This window comes from Scyliorhinus canicula, chromosome 1 (assembly GCF_902713615.1).
Source record: "Scyliorhinus canicula chromosome 1, sScyCan1.1, whole genome shotgun sequence".
Classification (NCBI taxonomy): domain Eukaryota; kingdom Metazoa; phylum Chordata; class Chondrichthyes; order Carcharhiniformes; family Scyliorhinidae; genus Scyliorhinus; species Scyliorhinus canicula.
In genome coordinates this window covers 80,302,318-80,318,482 of record NC_052146.1, presented here as the reverse complement: position 1 = coordinate 80,318,482, position 16,165 = coordinate 80,302,318, and the positions used below count along the sequence as shown (strand labels likewise).

General features: G+C 50.9%; 1 protein-coding gene across 5 annotated transcripts in view; it reads left to right on the top strand.

Moving 5' to 3' along the window:
* Positions 1–16,165, top strand: part of med15 (mediator complex subunit 15) — a 198,478-nt gene that overhangs the window by 93,894 nt on the left and 88,419 nt on the right. For all 5 annotated transcript variants that reach the window (XM_038793925.1, XM_038793946.1, XM_038793917.1 and 2 more), the window contains one exon: positions 11,861–11,976. In XM_038793925.1, coding sequence (XP_038649853.1) covers positions 11,861–11,976 — 116 coding nt within the window. The remainder of the gene's footprint in view (positions 1–11,860; positions 11,977–16,165) is intronic.

Here is a 16,165-nt window from a genome sequence, read left to right as displayed (position 1 = left end):
GAAATTTTGCACGTCTTGCAGTCAAACAACAACACTTTATATTTATATGGCACCTTTAATGTAATGAAATGGACCAGGGCACTTCAGAGAAGCATTATAAACTAAGTTTGACACCGAGCCACGTAAAGAGACATTAGGCCTGATGTCCAAAAAATTGGTCAAAAAGATTTGAAGAAGTGTTTTAAAGGAGGAAGGTAGAGAGGTGGACAGTGTAGGGTGGGTATTCAAGAGATTGGGGCCAAGGCAACTGAAGGCACAACCCCGATGCTAGAAAAATTATCATTGGAATACACAAGAAACCAGAATTAGAGGAGCACAGATATCTTGGAGGATTGTGGAGTTGTAGGAGATTAGGAAGGGGTGAGGCCATGGAGGGATTTGAAATCAGGATTGAAATCTTTTTTGAAAATTTGTTCACGGGATGTGGGCATCGCTGGACAGGCAGTATTTATTGCCTGTCACCAATTACCCTTGAGAAGATGCTGTGAAGCACTACAGTCCATGTGGTGTAGGCACACCCACAAAGGAAGCCAGTTGTGATTGTTGGAGAGCTATTAGTGAGGAACTTCCAGGGTTTTTACTCCGCAATGGTGATGGAACGGTGATATATTTCTAAGTTAGTGTGACTTGGAAGGCATTTTGCAGGTTTTGGTGTTCCAATGCGCTTGCTGTCCTGTCCTTTTAGGTATTAGAGGTTGCCAGTTTGAAAGTTGCTGTTGAGAGAGCCTTGGTGAGTTGCAACAGTGCATCTTGCAGGCAGTATACAGTGCTGCCACTGTGTGTCGGTGGTGGAGGTAGTGAATGTTGCTATTGCTGGCCTCTAATTATGCTCTTCCCAGTAAGAGGAAACATTCTCTCTGCACCCAATCAAAACTGTCCAAAGACCTCCACTAGGTCACCCTTTGTTTTCAACAATACCCAGCCTGCCCATTCTTTCCTGATATGTATACCCACACATTTCTATTGTCATCTATTTTTCCCTTGGATATGGAGGCCAAGATCCAAACCGAATAATATCATGTGGCTAAAGTCCCACGGCTCCTGTGCTTCTCCAACAGCCGTCCATGGACCTTTCTATGGAGCCTCAAAAATGAATGAGTGGCAGCTGGAGACATTGTGCAGCATTTGTATTTTTTTTTGTTTTTTTAATAAATTTAGAGTACCCAATTCATTTTTCCAATTAAGGGGCAATTTAGCATGGCCAATCCACCTAGCCTGCACATCTTTTGGGTTGTGGGGGTGAAACCCACGCACACACGGGGAGAATGTGCAAACTCCACACGGACAGTTACCCAGAGCCGAGATCGAACCTGGGACCTCGGCGCTGTGAGGCAGCAGGTCTAACCCACTGCGCCACCGTGCTGCCCTCGCATTTGTATTTTTTATTCCTTCATGGGATACAAGGGTCTCTGGCAAGGCCAGCCTGAAGCTCCTGTCTGTCATTTGCAGCGTGGTGGTTGTGAGCCTGCAGTTTACTGCTAATAGTTAAGAATACCTCACCATCTTCAGATTCAAGACTTAGGTGTGCAAATTGCAACTTGTGATTAGATTTGCTGCCCAGGGTGAGAACATGCAAATGGATGAATTGGAGCTTTGCAGAACCATCGCACCTAATTCCAATTCACTGTTTCTGCTTGCTGTAAAATCCCTGGACCAATTTCGGAACAAACTCTGGAAAATTCTTATCTGACTTCCAAAGGGTCAGCTGAGTTTGATTCTTAACATTGAGAGTTATTTTCTTTAAGCATGTAATTTTAAAATTGTCAGCACGTAACCAGTTACTCAGTTCTCCTTTAACCCTCTGAATATACACAACTTCTTTCTGCGCACAGGTCACTTTGAAAGCATTCAACTTTTCTTCAGCATTGCTATTACCCTGCCCAATGGCAGAGCCCACCAAGTCAGCTGACTTAAATAAAATCATAACAAAGACATATCCCACAACTCAGACCCTCAGGGTACATTTGGTATATGGAACATATCTCGCACACATGCATACACTAAATAAAAACATTGTCAAATGTTTCCTTTTATACGTATAGATCCTTTCTTTTTGGTGATTCTTCACCTTGTCTGACCTGTGAGATTCCACAAGGGAGTACTTTCTTTCTGAGATGCTTCCATAGAATTCCTACAGTGCAGAAGGAGGCCTTTCGGGCATCGAGTCTGCACCAACCCTCCGAAAGAGCACTATTCCCGTAATCTCACCTCACCTTTGGACACTATGCGGCAATTTAGAGTGGCCAATCTATCTAACTTGCACATATTTGGACTGTGGGAAGAAACAGGAGCATCCGGAGGGAACACATGCAGACATGGGGAGAACATACACTCTCCAAACAGTTAGCCACGGTCGGAATTGAACCCGGTCCCTGGTGCTGTGAGGCAGCAGTGCTAACAACCGTGCTGCCCATATTCTTTTTTAGTGGTCTAATGTAACCCATGGTTTCCGGTATTCTTTATATAGATTTAGTTTGGTCCATGTTGTTAGCTATCTTTTATAAAGGTTTAGTATAGCCCATGCTGTTAGTATTTCCTAGCCCTGGCCCAGGACACTGAAACCATTTCTTGTATCATAAGTGCTACAAACAATTAGCACAGCACCAACCAGGAACTGAGAGTGGCACCTCTATGTCCGCATAGGACAGTACTCAACTGTTATGCACTAGGCCAATGGGGGAAGTAAATCTTCACACTTTTTTTCAATATAAACATGAGATAAGTGTTTGTAGAACGTATATTGTTCTCTGTGGAATACATCATAGTGCTGTTAGATATGTAGCACAAAGGAACAGTTGCAATTCTTCAAGAGAAAATACACACAAGTGCACGCACATGCACAGATATAACATAAGCTTTTGTGCAGCCTTGTGTTCCAAACAGATTGTAATTGACGTGGTAGTTTTTATTAAAAAAAAATAATTTTTATTGGAATTTTTTGAAAAATATATATCAACAGAACAATAATAACAATAACAACAATAATAAACAACCCCCAGCACCTGTAACAACTCATATAACAATCCCCCCCACCCCCCCAAACCCAATAAACAACAAAATAAATTAACAATAAGCAAATTAACTTAAACACTATCCCCCTAAAACCCCTCCCCCTTTCCCTCCCTCCCCCCGGGTTGCTGCTGCTGCTGACCTAGTACCTTATCGTTGAGCCAGAAAGTTGAGGAAAGGCTGCCACCTCCTAAAGAACCCTTGTACCGGCCCCCTCAGGGCGAATTTGACCCTCTCCAGCTGAATGAATCCTGCCATGTCATTAATCCAGGTCTCCACGCTCGGAGGTCTCGCATCTTTCCACTGCAGCAAGATCCTCCGCCGGGCTACTAGGGACGCAAAGGCCAAAACATTGGCCTCTTTCGCCTCCTGCACTCCCGGCTCCACCCCAACCCCAAATATCGCGATTCCCCAGCCTGGCTTGACTCTGGATCCCACCACCCTCGACACCGTCCTCGCCACCCCCTTCCAGAACTCCTCCAGTGCCGGGCATGCCCAGAACTTATGGGCATGGTTCGCTGGACTCCCCGAACACCTGACGCACCTGTCTTCGCCCCCAAAGAACCTACTCATCCTAGATCCGGACATGTGGGCCCGGCGCAGCACCTTGAGCTGGATGAGACTAAGCCTCGCACATGAAGAGGAGGAGTTCACCCTCTCCAGGGCGTCCGCCCATGTCCCCTCCTCAATCTGCTCCCCCAGCTCCACCTCCCACTTAGCCTTCGGCTCCTCTACCGACGCCTCCCCCACCTCCTGCATTACCTGGTAGCTGTCAGACACCTTTCCATCCCCGACCCACACCCCCGAAAGCACCCTATCCCTTACCCCCCGCGGGGGCAGCAAAGGGAACCCCTCCACCTGTCGGCTAGCAAACGCCTTGACCTGAAGGTACCTGAACATATTCCCCGGGGGGAGCTCGAACTTCTCCTCCAGTTCACCAAGGCTCGCGAACCTCCCGTCAATAAACAGGTCTCCCAACTTCCTAATGCCCGCCCTGTGCCACCCCAGGAACCCGCCATCCATGTTCCCTGGGACAAACCGGTGGTTCCCCCGCAGCGGGGCCTCCACCGAGCCCCCCACTTCCCCCCTGTGTCGCCTCCACTGCCCCCAAATTTTGAGGGTAGCCGTCACCACCGGGTTCGTAGTGTACCTCGTTGGAGGGAGCGGCAGCGGCGCCGTTACCAGTGCCTTCAGGCTCGTGCCTCCACAGGACGCCATCTCCATCCGTTTCCATGCTGCCCCTCCCCATCCATTACCCACTTACGTACCATCGAGATGTTAGCCGCCCAATAGTACCTAGACAGGTTGGGCAGCGCCAGCCCCCCTCTATCCCTGCCCCGCTCCAAAAAGACCCTCCTTACCCTCGGAGTCCCGTGCGCCCAAACAAATCCCAGAATGCTGCTGTTCACCCTCCTAAAAAAGGCCCTCGGAACGAAAATAGGGAGGCACTGAAACAAAAACAAAAACCTCGGGAGCACCGTCATTTTAATGGACTGTACTCTACCCGCCAACGACAACGGCAGCATGTCCCACCTTTTAAATTCCTCCACCAACCTAATAAAATTGAGCTTGTGCAGAGTCCCCCAGGTACCTAAAACTCCTCACTGCCCTCTTTAGCGGGAGCCTACCAATCCCCTCCTTCTGATCTCCCGGGTGTACGACAAACAGCTCACTCTTGCCCAGGTTCAATTTATATCCCGAGAAACTTCCGAACTCAGCAAGAATCTCCATCACCTCCGGCATTCCCCCCCACCGGGTCTGCTACATACAGCAGCAAGTCGTCTGCGTACAGCGACACTCGGTGCTCCTCCCCACCTCGCACCAGACCCCTCCACCTCCTCGACTCCCTGAGAGCCATGGCAAGAAGCTCAATTGCCAACGCAAAAAGCAGGGGGGACAGGGGGCACCCCTGCCTCGTCCCACGGTGGAGCCTGAAGTACTCGGACCTCCTCCCATTTGTCGCTACACTCGCCATCGGGGCCTCGTACAACAACCTCACCCATTTAATAAACCCCACCCCAAACCCGAACCTCTCCAACACCTCCCACAAGTACCCCCACTCAACCCTGTCAAAGGCCTTCTCCGCATCCAATGCCACCACAATCTCCGCCTCTCCTTCTGCTGTCGGCATCGTTATCACATTTAGCAGCCTTCGCACGTTAGTGTTCAGCTGCCTCCCCTTCACAAAACCCGTCTGATCTTCCTGTACCACCCCCAGCATCCAGTCCTCTATTCTAGTGGCCAAGATCTTCTCCAGCGACTTGGCGTCTACATTCAGCAGTGAAATTGGCCTGTATGATCCGCACTGCAAGGGGTCCTTATCACGCTTCAGGATCAGGGAGATTAGCGCCCGAGACATCGTCGGGGGCAGAACACCCCCCCCCTCCCATGCCTCGTTGAAGGTCCTAACCAACAGGGGGCCCAGCACGTCTGCGTATTTCTTATAAAATTCAACCGGGAACCCATCCGGTCCCGGCGCCTTCCCCGACTGCATGTGGCCTATCCCACTGACCAGCTCTCCCAACTCGATCGGCGCCCCCAGTCCCTCCACCTGCTCCTCCTGCACCCTTGGAAATCGGAGCCTGTCCAAAAAACTCTCCATTCCCCCTCCCACCGCCGTCGGCTCCGACCGGTACAGTTCCCTATAAAAGTCCCTAAAGACCTCATTGACTTCTGCCCCCTGCCGCACCACATTCCCATCCCTAACCTTCACTCCACCAATCTCCCTAGCCGCGTCCCGCTTACGAAGCTGATGCGCCAGCATCCTGCTCGCCTTCTCTCCACACTCATAGACCGCTCCCTGCGCCTTCCTCCACTGTGTCTCCGCCTTTCTGGTGGTCAATAAATCAAACTTGACCTGCAAGCTACGCCGCTCCCCCAGCAATCCCTCCTCCTCTGCGTACCTCCTATCCACACTCAACAGCTCCCTCAGCAGTCTCTCCCTCTCCCTCCTCTCCCCCCTCTGCCTATGGGCTCGGATAGAGATCAGCTCCCCCCTAATCACTGCCTTCAGAGCCTCCCACACCATCCCCACCTGGACCTCCCCAGTATCATTGACCTCGAGGTACCTCTCAATACACCCCCGAACCCTCCTACACACCTCATCAGCCAACAACCCCACGTCCAGACGCCAAAGCGGGCGCTGGTCCCGCACCTCCCCCATCTCCAGATCCACCCAATGCGGAGCATGGTCCGAAATCGCAATAGCCGAATACTTGGCATCCTCCACCCTCGGGACCAGTCCCCTACTCAAAACAAAGAAATCAATGCTGGTATAAACCCTGTGCACATGGGAGAAAAAAGAGTACTCCCGAGCCCTCGGCCTCCCGAACCTCCAGGGATCCACTCCTCCCATCTGGTCCATAAACCCCCTCAACACCTTGGCCGCCGCCGGTCTCCTGCCTGTCCTTGAACTAGAACGATCCAGTAGGGGATCCAGCACTGTATTGAAGTCCCCTCCCATGATCAAGCCCCCTACCTCCAGGCCAGGAATGCGGCCCAACATACGCCTCATGAAACCAACATCATCCCAATTTGGGGCGTACACATTTACCAACACCACCCTCTTCCCCCTGCAGCTTACAGCTCACCATCACATATCTGCCGCTACTATCAGCCACAACCTCAGACGCTCAAACGCAACCCTCTTCCCCACCAGGATCGCCACCCCCCGGTTCTTCGAGTCGAGCCCTGAGTAGAAAACCTGCCCCACCCACCCCTTCCTCAGACGGACCTGGTCCGCCACCTTCAGTTGGGTCTCCTGGAGCATGGCCACGTCCACCTTCAGATGCGAAAACACCCGGGCCCGCTTAACCGGCCCATTCAACCCCCTCACGTTCCACGTAATCAGCCGGATCAGGGGGCACCCCGCCCCCCCTCCCCCGTCGACTAGCCATAGCCCATCGACTGCTCGCCCCTGGCCAGCACCCATTCGGCCCGTTTCCCACGGCGATAGAACCACACCCCGACTCCCCCGACCCGCACCAACTCCTCCCCTGGCCATTCCAGCAGTAACCCGGTATCTCCCCCCCACAGGCTAGGACCCCTCCTAGCCGCGATGCTCCCTCCACTGTACTCCCGTGAGCCAGCTGACTTCTGCTGACCCCGGCAGCTCCCACTCTAACTCCGACCCCTCCCGATATGAGGTTCCCCCATCTCCCCCGCATCAGCTCCTTGGCACCGCTTCAGCGCGGGAAAACCGGTCTAATAACCACGCCCCTCGCCACCAGCTCCACCCCCCTCGCGCCGCAGCGCGGGAAACCAGAGAAAAGCCCACGCTTTCACACTGCCCCACCCCACCAACGCAGCTCCCAAACAGCAGTCCCAACCCAACCACCAACTCCGTACAAACAAAGACACAGATCACCCACAAACCCCAGTACCCACCTTAGAACACAAAACCACAACCCACATCGTCCAAAAGCGAGAGAAAAACAGAAACAAACAGAATAACCAGCTACAGCATGAACAGTGTTACAGAAATAGAAAAACTCCCACAGCCCCCAATCTCTAGTTCGAGTCCAACTTTTCAGCCTGCACAAAGGCCCACGCTTCATCCGGGGACTCAAAGTAGTAATGCCGGTCCTTGTAGGTGACCCACAGGCGCGCAGGCGGCAACATCACGAACTTCACCTGCTTTCCGTGGAGCATCGCCTTCGTCCGGTTAAACTCGGCTCTGCGCTTGGCCACCTCCGCACTCCAGTCCTGGCAGACACGCACTACAGAATTCTCCCACTTACTACTCCTCACTTTCTTGGCCCATCGGAGAACACACTCCCGGTCACTGAACCGCACCAGCACCGCCCGCAAGGGTTAATTCGCCTTAGGCCGCCTGGCCAGTACTCTGTGGGGCCCCTCCAGCTCCAGGGGCAGATGAAAGTATCCTGCCCCCACCAGCGAGTTCAGCATCACGGCCACATAGGCTGGCAGGTCCGACCCCTCCAGCCACTCCTCGAGGCCCAGGATCCGCAGGTTCTTCCTCCGTGACTGAAGCTCCATCTCCTCGAACCGATCTTGCCACTTTTTATGAAGCGCCTCGTGTATCTCCACCTTCCCCACGAGGGCCGAAACCACCACCTCGCGTTCAGAGGCCTGCTGCTGCAACTCAAGTATCGCTGCACCCTGGGTTGTCTGGGTCTCCAGCAGCTTACTAGTCGTCACCTTCAGGGATTCCAACTACTCCCCTTTCAGCTCCGTAAAATAGCGCAGAAGGGCCGCCTGCTGCTCCTCCGCCCACTGCCTCCATTCCTCAGGGGCTCCACCGGCCGCCATTTTGTCCACCTTCCCCCGCTTTTCCAGGGGAGCTACTGCCGTTTTTCTCCTCGCCCCACTCCGAGTCCGCACCATAAATCCCGGGGGATTTTGCTCCAGACCACTTTATCCACCGGGAATCGTCGAATCAGCGCCGTTTGGGGCCATTAAAAGAGCCCACAAGTCCTATTAAAGCGGGAGCTGCCGAACGTGCAGCTTAGCTCCGCATAGCTGCAACCGGAACCGTGGTAGTTTTTCTAAAGGTTTCCAACTCATAAATCATCTTGAGGGATTTTCATTTTTAGATATCCAGGGAATTGAACCTTTCAATGAGAAGTCCACTTTTATCTTTGTGTACCATGTTGAATTCAAGTGTAAATTGCAAGGAGTTCACGTCCAATCACAGTTTTTAGTCCGGGCTAGAATCATAAAATAGTTAAGGCACAGAAAGAGGCCATTCAGCCTGCCATGTCTGCTGGCTTTCTGCAAGGGCCACTCGGCTTGTCCCTTTCCATGTAATCCTGCAAATTTCTTTCTTTCAGGTCTTATCCAATCCTGCTTTGAAAGCCTTCATTGAATCTTCCTCTATCTTACCCTCAGGCAGTATGTTCCAAATCCTAACCACTCGCTGAATAAAAAGGTTTTTCCTCATGTCGCTGTTGGCTTTTAAGTCTCTCTTCTCTGGTTTTCAACACTCGTACCAATGGGAACAGTTTCTTTTTTTAAATTTAGAGTACCAATTTTTTTAACCCCAGTTAAGGGGCGATTTAGCACTGCCAATCCACCAATCCTGCACATCTTTGGGTTGTGGGGGGTGAAACCCACGCTGACACGGGGAGAATGTGCAATCTCCATACAGACAGGGACCCGGGCTCAAACCCGAGTCCTCAGTGCCATAGGCAGCAGTGCTAATCACTGCCAATTGCAACAGCTTCTATTTACCATTTCTAGACTCTTTTAGAGTTTGATTTGATTTATTATTGTGTGTACCGAGGTACAATGAAAAGTATTGTTCTGCGTATAGTCCAGACAGATCGTTCCATATATGAAAACCGTAGGGGACACATACATACACAATGAAAATTCATAGGCGCAAGCATCAGGTGAGCATACCGAGTGTAGTAGTACTACTCAGTAGAGATGTGTGAAGAGATCAGTTCAGTCCATCAGCGGGCCATTTAGGAGTCTGGTAACAGCGGGGAAGAAGCTGTTTTTGAACCTGTTAGTGCGTGTTCTCAGACTTTTGTATCTCCTGCCCAATGGAAGAAGTTTGCATGCCTGTGACAAGTCTCCTCGAACAACTCACTTAGGAGAACAGCCACAACTTGTCCAATCTATCATCACCTCTGCAACCAGTCTTGTGAATCTTTTCTGCACCTTCTCTAGTGCTGCCGCATCTTTCCTAAAGTGTGGTGTTCAGAATTTGGAGTAATATTCCAGCTGAGGCCAAATCAGTACTTTAGAAGCATAGAATCCCTACAGTGCAGAAGGAGGCCATTCAGCCCATCGAGTCTGCACCAACTCTCTGAAAGGACATCCTGTCTAGGCCCACACCTCCACCCTATCCAATAACCCCACCTAACCTTTTGGACACTAAGGGCAATTTAGCATGGCTAATCCACCTAACCCGCACATCTTTTGACTGTGGGAGGAAGCCGAAGCACACAGAGAAAATCCACACACAGATGAGGAGAATGTGCAAGCTCCACACACAGTCACCTGAGACAGGAAATAAACCCGGGTCCCTGGCGCTGTGAGACAGCAGTGCTAACCACTGTGCCACCGTGCTGCCGCTTTATACAGGGTCACCCGAACTTCTTTGCCGTTGTATTCTATGTCTGTAAACCCAAGATCCTGTATGCCTCTTGTCACCATTTTCTCAATCTGCCCCCCCCCCCCCCCCCCCCCAACAAGTTGCGCACATATACAACCTCCTTATGTGTCCTACTCAGCAACCCCCCCCCCAAAAGAGTGGAAGGCAATGGCAAATTATCGCTGACCAAAACTGTCAAGAAAACAGCTTAGAATGAAGCATCCGCAGATAATTAGCTAAGGACCTGCCTTTGGGAAGAGCACACACAATCATACCATAATACACCTCCGGGGTCTACCTTCCCTTGTTTCTTCCTGTTGCTGGTATTGCTTGTGTTCCTCCAGCAAACAATACTCCAGTTGTGGCTGAAACCGATGCCGTGTGCAGATTGAGTGTCACTTCTTTTATAAATAGTATTAAATTCAGAATCTCACTTGTGTTGTAATGGCCTTTTCTACTTCTGCCATCTTTAAATGATCTATGCATCTTAACTCTCGATCTCTCTGATTCTGCACTCTTTACCATTCATGGCACACTCCCTCTCGTTTTCCAAATGTAGACACATTTTGTTGAGCAGAACTTTATCTGCCACCTACCTGCCCGCTTCACTTCCTTCTCCCTGAACGTGCTCAATTTTCCTCCGTTTTTCCAGTGTAATCAGTGAACAACATTAGTATCATAAAAATATAAAAGGGCTCCCCGTTTGGATTCCAGGAGCACACCACTACCCTTCTCTTGTGTTTCCTCAGGTGCTTGCAACGAGCGCCCCCCCCCCGTTCCCGTCCCCCGTTCCCGTCCCCCAAGCCAGCTCTATTGATTGAATGGTTGAGGTAGGGATGAGCTGACATCTGCTAAAACAGTACAAATTCATTACAGCTCAAATTGAGAGGCATGACACCACACAATTCTGTATAATCATGGGGACATTGTGTCCAAGCTCACTCTGCCTTCCTCTGATGCTTACACGTGTATAATTCAGCAGGAACAGCATGTTAATCAACCCTGGCAATTTTGTTCTGAACCCTACCTACCTTCCAGAGACACTAAAGCTAATTGTAATCGCACTTCAGTGCTGCCTACCTCGGCACAGAGCAGCGATCAATCCCAGGAATTTCTGCCCTTTGACTCTGTCGCTCTGAACAACCGTAACTGTTCATAGCCACAAATGTAAGACATCTTTTTGTTCCATCGTAAAGCCTTTTGGGGTAATTTGCTTATTCATAGCTGGTTGTTCAGCTGGGAAAGATCCAGTCGTCCAGCAACCTACTATATCTGGCCGAGGCTACGCAATGAAACTCCAGTTTAGTGATTTTTGAAATGAATTGCGCCATTTTGACGACAGACCAGGAACCTGGGTTTGTAATGCACCTGGTGCATCTTCGGGATGTCCCAAGCACTTTGCAGCCTATCAAGTACTTTTGAAGTGTAGTCAAACAAAAAATGTATATCCTGTTGGGAAGGGAGGAACTGAAAAAATTTCCTATAACTTAGAATTTATTTTTGAATTAATCAAACTGAATTTCAACTCTGACTTAGTTAACAGGTATCGAGATTGGACCACTGAATTTGAACTCATTATAATTGGGTTAGCGGAGCACAGTAGTTATCTTGGCAACCCATCAAGAGTAGTGACGAGGTTTTGTGATGATGTAGGCTCGGTCCTTTTAAACTGTTGTTTTATGGGAGGTAATCCTGCAGCCTGTATTTCAGAGTGTGAGGAAGGTTGCAGAAGGAGTGTTCTGTGATAGTGTGGGTATTCATTGCCTGCTGTCGTCTACCTAACTGCAGGTTAACAATGCGATTGCCATGATACCTTCTCCAGTCCAACAAGTGCAGACGATGCTTCCACCGCCACAACCACAACCGTCCCCCCAGCCTCCTTCATCCCAACAGAGCTCTGTGAGGTAAGTCCAATGAAATGTTTTGACTCTTTTAATGCCACATTTTTGAGAAATAGAAATTCTGAAATTGAGATTTAGATCAGAAAGAGTATTAATGGAAATGAGGCTCCATTTGCTGTTCAACGCCATCTCTGAGCGGTTACTTTTTCAGTCGCAGTTTTGTCACTTGTTAACCGTGTAACTTCTATGGAAAACCATCATGTGGGGTGGAGGTTGCGCAAAGGTTGTTTGCAGAGCAGCGCTGTTTCATTGAATTTTCTCCCTACCCCTGAGCGGCTGGGGGTTGCATGCATAGCTGCGACTGTAGTTTGCGGGTTTACTTTGAAGCTGAAATGGCTTCTTTAAACTAAATGATGTTGATGTTATTTGGAAATCTGCTGTCATCTGTGCATCTGACTGCTGTCTAGGTGACCAGTAGAGGAACTATGCAAGCTTCTTCCTGGATGCTCTCCTTTTACAATTACAGTGCAGTCCTGTTTGGTCTTTCTATGTTCATTTTATTTTTGTTAAAACATTTTTTAGAGTACCCATTTTTTCCAATTAAGGGGCAATTTAGTGTGGCCAATCCACTGATCTGCACATCTTTTGGATGGTGGGGGTGAAACCCACGCAAACACAGGGAGAATGCAAACTCCACACGGACAGTGACCCAGAGCCAGGATCGAACCTGGGACCTTGGCGCCTCTTTGTATGTTTATTAAATATTACAGGTTGAAAATCCCTGGTCCGAAATGCTTGGGGACGAGTGTGTATCTGATTTTGGAATTTTTCATATTTCAGAATATACTGTGCATGTGCGGTGCGCGTTGTGAACTGCACATTTACGGAACGCGTTGGGAACTGCACATGGACAGCACGGTAGCACAGTGGGTAGCGCTGTTGCTTCACAGCTCCAGGGTCCCAGGTCACTGTCTGTGTGGAATCAGTACGTTCTCCCCGTGTTTACGTGGGTTTCCTCCGGGTGCTCCGGTTTCCTCCCACAAGCCCCAAAAGAAGTGCTGTTAGGTGAATTGGACATTCTGAATTCTCCCTCCGTGTTCCCGAACAGGTGCTGGAATGTGGCGACTAGGGTATTTTCACAATAACTTAATTGCAGTGTTAATGTAAGCCAACTTGTGACAATAAAGATTATTATATGTGTGGTGCGTGTTGGTAACTGTACATGTGCGGTGCGCATTGGGAACTGTGCATGAGCGGTGCGCGTTGGGAACTGCGTGTGAGGTGCGAGTTGGGAACTGCGTGTGAGGTACGAGTTGGGAACTGTGCGTGTGAGGTGCGAGTTGGGAACTGTGCATGTGCGGTGCGCGTTGGGAACTGTGCATGTGAGGTGCACATTGGGAACTGTGCATATGAGGTGCACGTTGGGAACTGCATGTGAGGTGTGCGTTGGGAACTGCATGTGCGGTGTGCGTTGGGAACTGCGCATGTGAGGTGTGTGTTGGGAACTGCATGTGAAGTGTGTGTTGGGAACTGTGCGTGTGAGGTGTGTGTTGGGAACTGCTCGTGAGGTGCGAGTTGGGAACTGTGCGTGTGAGGTGTGTGTTGGGAACTATACATGTGAGGTGTGTGTTGGGAACTCTGCGTGTGAGGTGCGAGTTGGGAACTGTGCGTGTGAGGTGCGAGTTGGGAACTGTGCGTGTGAGGTGCGAGTTGGGAACTGTGCGTGTGAGGTGCTTGTTGGGAACTGTGCGTGTGAGGTGCGAGTTGGGAACTGTGCGCGTGAGGTGCGAGTTGGGAACTGTGCATGTGAGGTGCGAGTTGGGAACTGTGCGTGTGAGGTGCGAGTTGGGAACTGTGCGTGTGAGGTGCGAGTTGGGAACTGTGCGTGTGAGGTGCGAGTTGGGAACTGTGCATGTGAGGTGCGAGTTGGGAACTGTGCTTGTTGGGAACTGTGCGTGTGAGGTGCGAGTTGGGAACTGTGCGTGTGAGGTGCGAGTTGGGAACTGTGCGTGTGAGGTGCGAGTTGGGAACTGTGCGTGTGAGGTGCTTGTTGGGAACTGTGCGTGTGAGGTGCTTGTTGGGAACTGTGCGTGTGAGGTGCGAGTTGGGAACTGTGCGTGTGAGGTGCGAGTTGGGAACTGTGCGTGTGAGGTGCGAGTTGGGAACTGTGCGTGTGAGGTGCGAGTTGGGAACTGTGCGTGTGAGGTGCGAGTTGGGAACTGTGCGTGTGGGGTGCGAGTTGGGAACTGTGCATCTCCCAGGTGCCTTGTGGGATTTCCATTCGTGACGTCACGTTGGCGTTATAAATAAAAAGATTTTGGAATTTGGGGGTTTTCGAAATTTCAGATAAGGGATGCTCAACCTGTACTGGTTTCCGGCCCTGAATGCAGGTAAAAAGTATGCTTGATTGAAATAATCTGAAATAAATTATCAATATTATTAATCATGTCTCTTTAATAGTATGAATATCACCGTCTGCAGTGGAGCAGTTATCCTTTATCAATGAAGTTCTTAATATTTTGAATTGATTTTTTACTGTCACCTTAATGGCCTGCTCCCCAATCGTCTAATGTTTCACTGGTTTTGCCCCATAACCTAAAACTGCCCCCAAGTAGTATCTGTAGTGCTGGGTGGCTGTGTTCTTAGGACATCCTCAGTTTGAATGTACTTCTCCACTGAAATCTTGTCATTGAGCCTCCTTTAATGCTTGTACAGTTTGTATTTATACACCATCTACATGGTACTAGTCAGGAGTGTGATGGAATACTCTCCAGTTGCCTGGATCAGTGTGGATTCAACAACACTCGATAATCTTGACCCCCATCCTCGCTTGATTGTCACCCAATCCATATCTTCAACATTCACTCCCTCCACCACTGACGCACAACGGCAGCATTGTATACTATCTACAAAAAGCGTTGCACCAATTCAGCAAATCCCCTTTAACAGCACTTTCCAAACCTGTGACATTAGCACCTAGAAGGACACGGGCAGCAAATGCATGGGAAGACCACCATCTGCATGTTTCTCTCCAAACCACAAACTATCCCACTGTCCCTGTATCAAAATTGTGGAGCTCCCAAACAGTGCTGTGGGTGTACCCGAGCCAGATGGATTTCAGCGATTCAAGAAGGCACCACCATCTTGAGGGTAATTAGAGATGGGCATAAACGGTGACCTAGCCAGGGACGCCTTTTCCCCGAAGGAATTAACAAAATTTGAAAATAATTTTTTTTTCCAAGACCCTCCAATTGACGCTTTTAAAGGAGGGGATAGAGATTGCATTAGGGGTGTCCAGAGCATATTCCAGAACGTAGAGCCTTGGATGGACTGAAGTTCACAGAGTGTGAAAGATGGGAAGCCCGCCAAGTGAATGTGACAATAATACAGTAGTCCCCCGTTATACCGTGCTCCCCAATACCGCGGTTCGCGATATACCGCGGGGGGGGGGGCTTATGGACCCCAACTGTCAGTTGTGTCAATTTCAGCGGCCGGCTGATTATTTCAGTGAGAGCAGCTTCCCTCTCTGGATCAAAGTGAGCCGGCCGCTGAAATTGACACTGCCGGCTGCTCTCTCCCTCCAATCAGAAACATTAAAACTTAAAAGTTGGATTGGAGGGAGAGAGCAGCCGGCAGTGTCAATTTCAGCGGCCGGCTCACTTTGATCCGGAGAGGGAAGCTGCTCTCTCTCTGAAACAATCAGCCGGCCGCTGAAATTGACACTGCCGAGGGGGGGGGCGGGTTTTGGGGGGGAGGGGAGAAGAGGGGGGGGCGGGTGTTGGGGGGGGGGGGGGAGAGGGGGGCGCGGGTGTTGAGGGGGGGGGCGGGTGTTGGGGGGTAGAAGAGGGGGGGGAGAGAAGAGGGGGATGGAGAAGGAGGGGGGGGGAGAGAAGGAGGGGGGGAGAAGGAGGGGGCGGCGGGTGTTGGGGGGAGAGGAGGGGGGCGGGTGTTGGGGGGGAGAGGAGGGGGGCGGGTGTTGGGGGGGGGGGAGAGGAGGGGGGCGGGTGTTGGGGGGAGAGGAGGGGGGGCGGGTGTTGGGGGGGAGAGGAGGGGGCGGGTGTTGGGGGGGAGAGGAGGGGGGCGGGTGTTGGGGGGGAGAGGAGGGGGGCGGGTGTTGGGGGGGAGAGGAGGGGGGCGGGGTGTGGGGGAGAGCCCCCTGTGGGTGTGGGGGAGAGCCCCCTGTGGGTGTGGGGGAGAGCCCCCTGTGGGTGTGGGGGAGAGCCCCCTGTGGGTGTGGGGGAGAGCCCCCTGT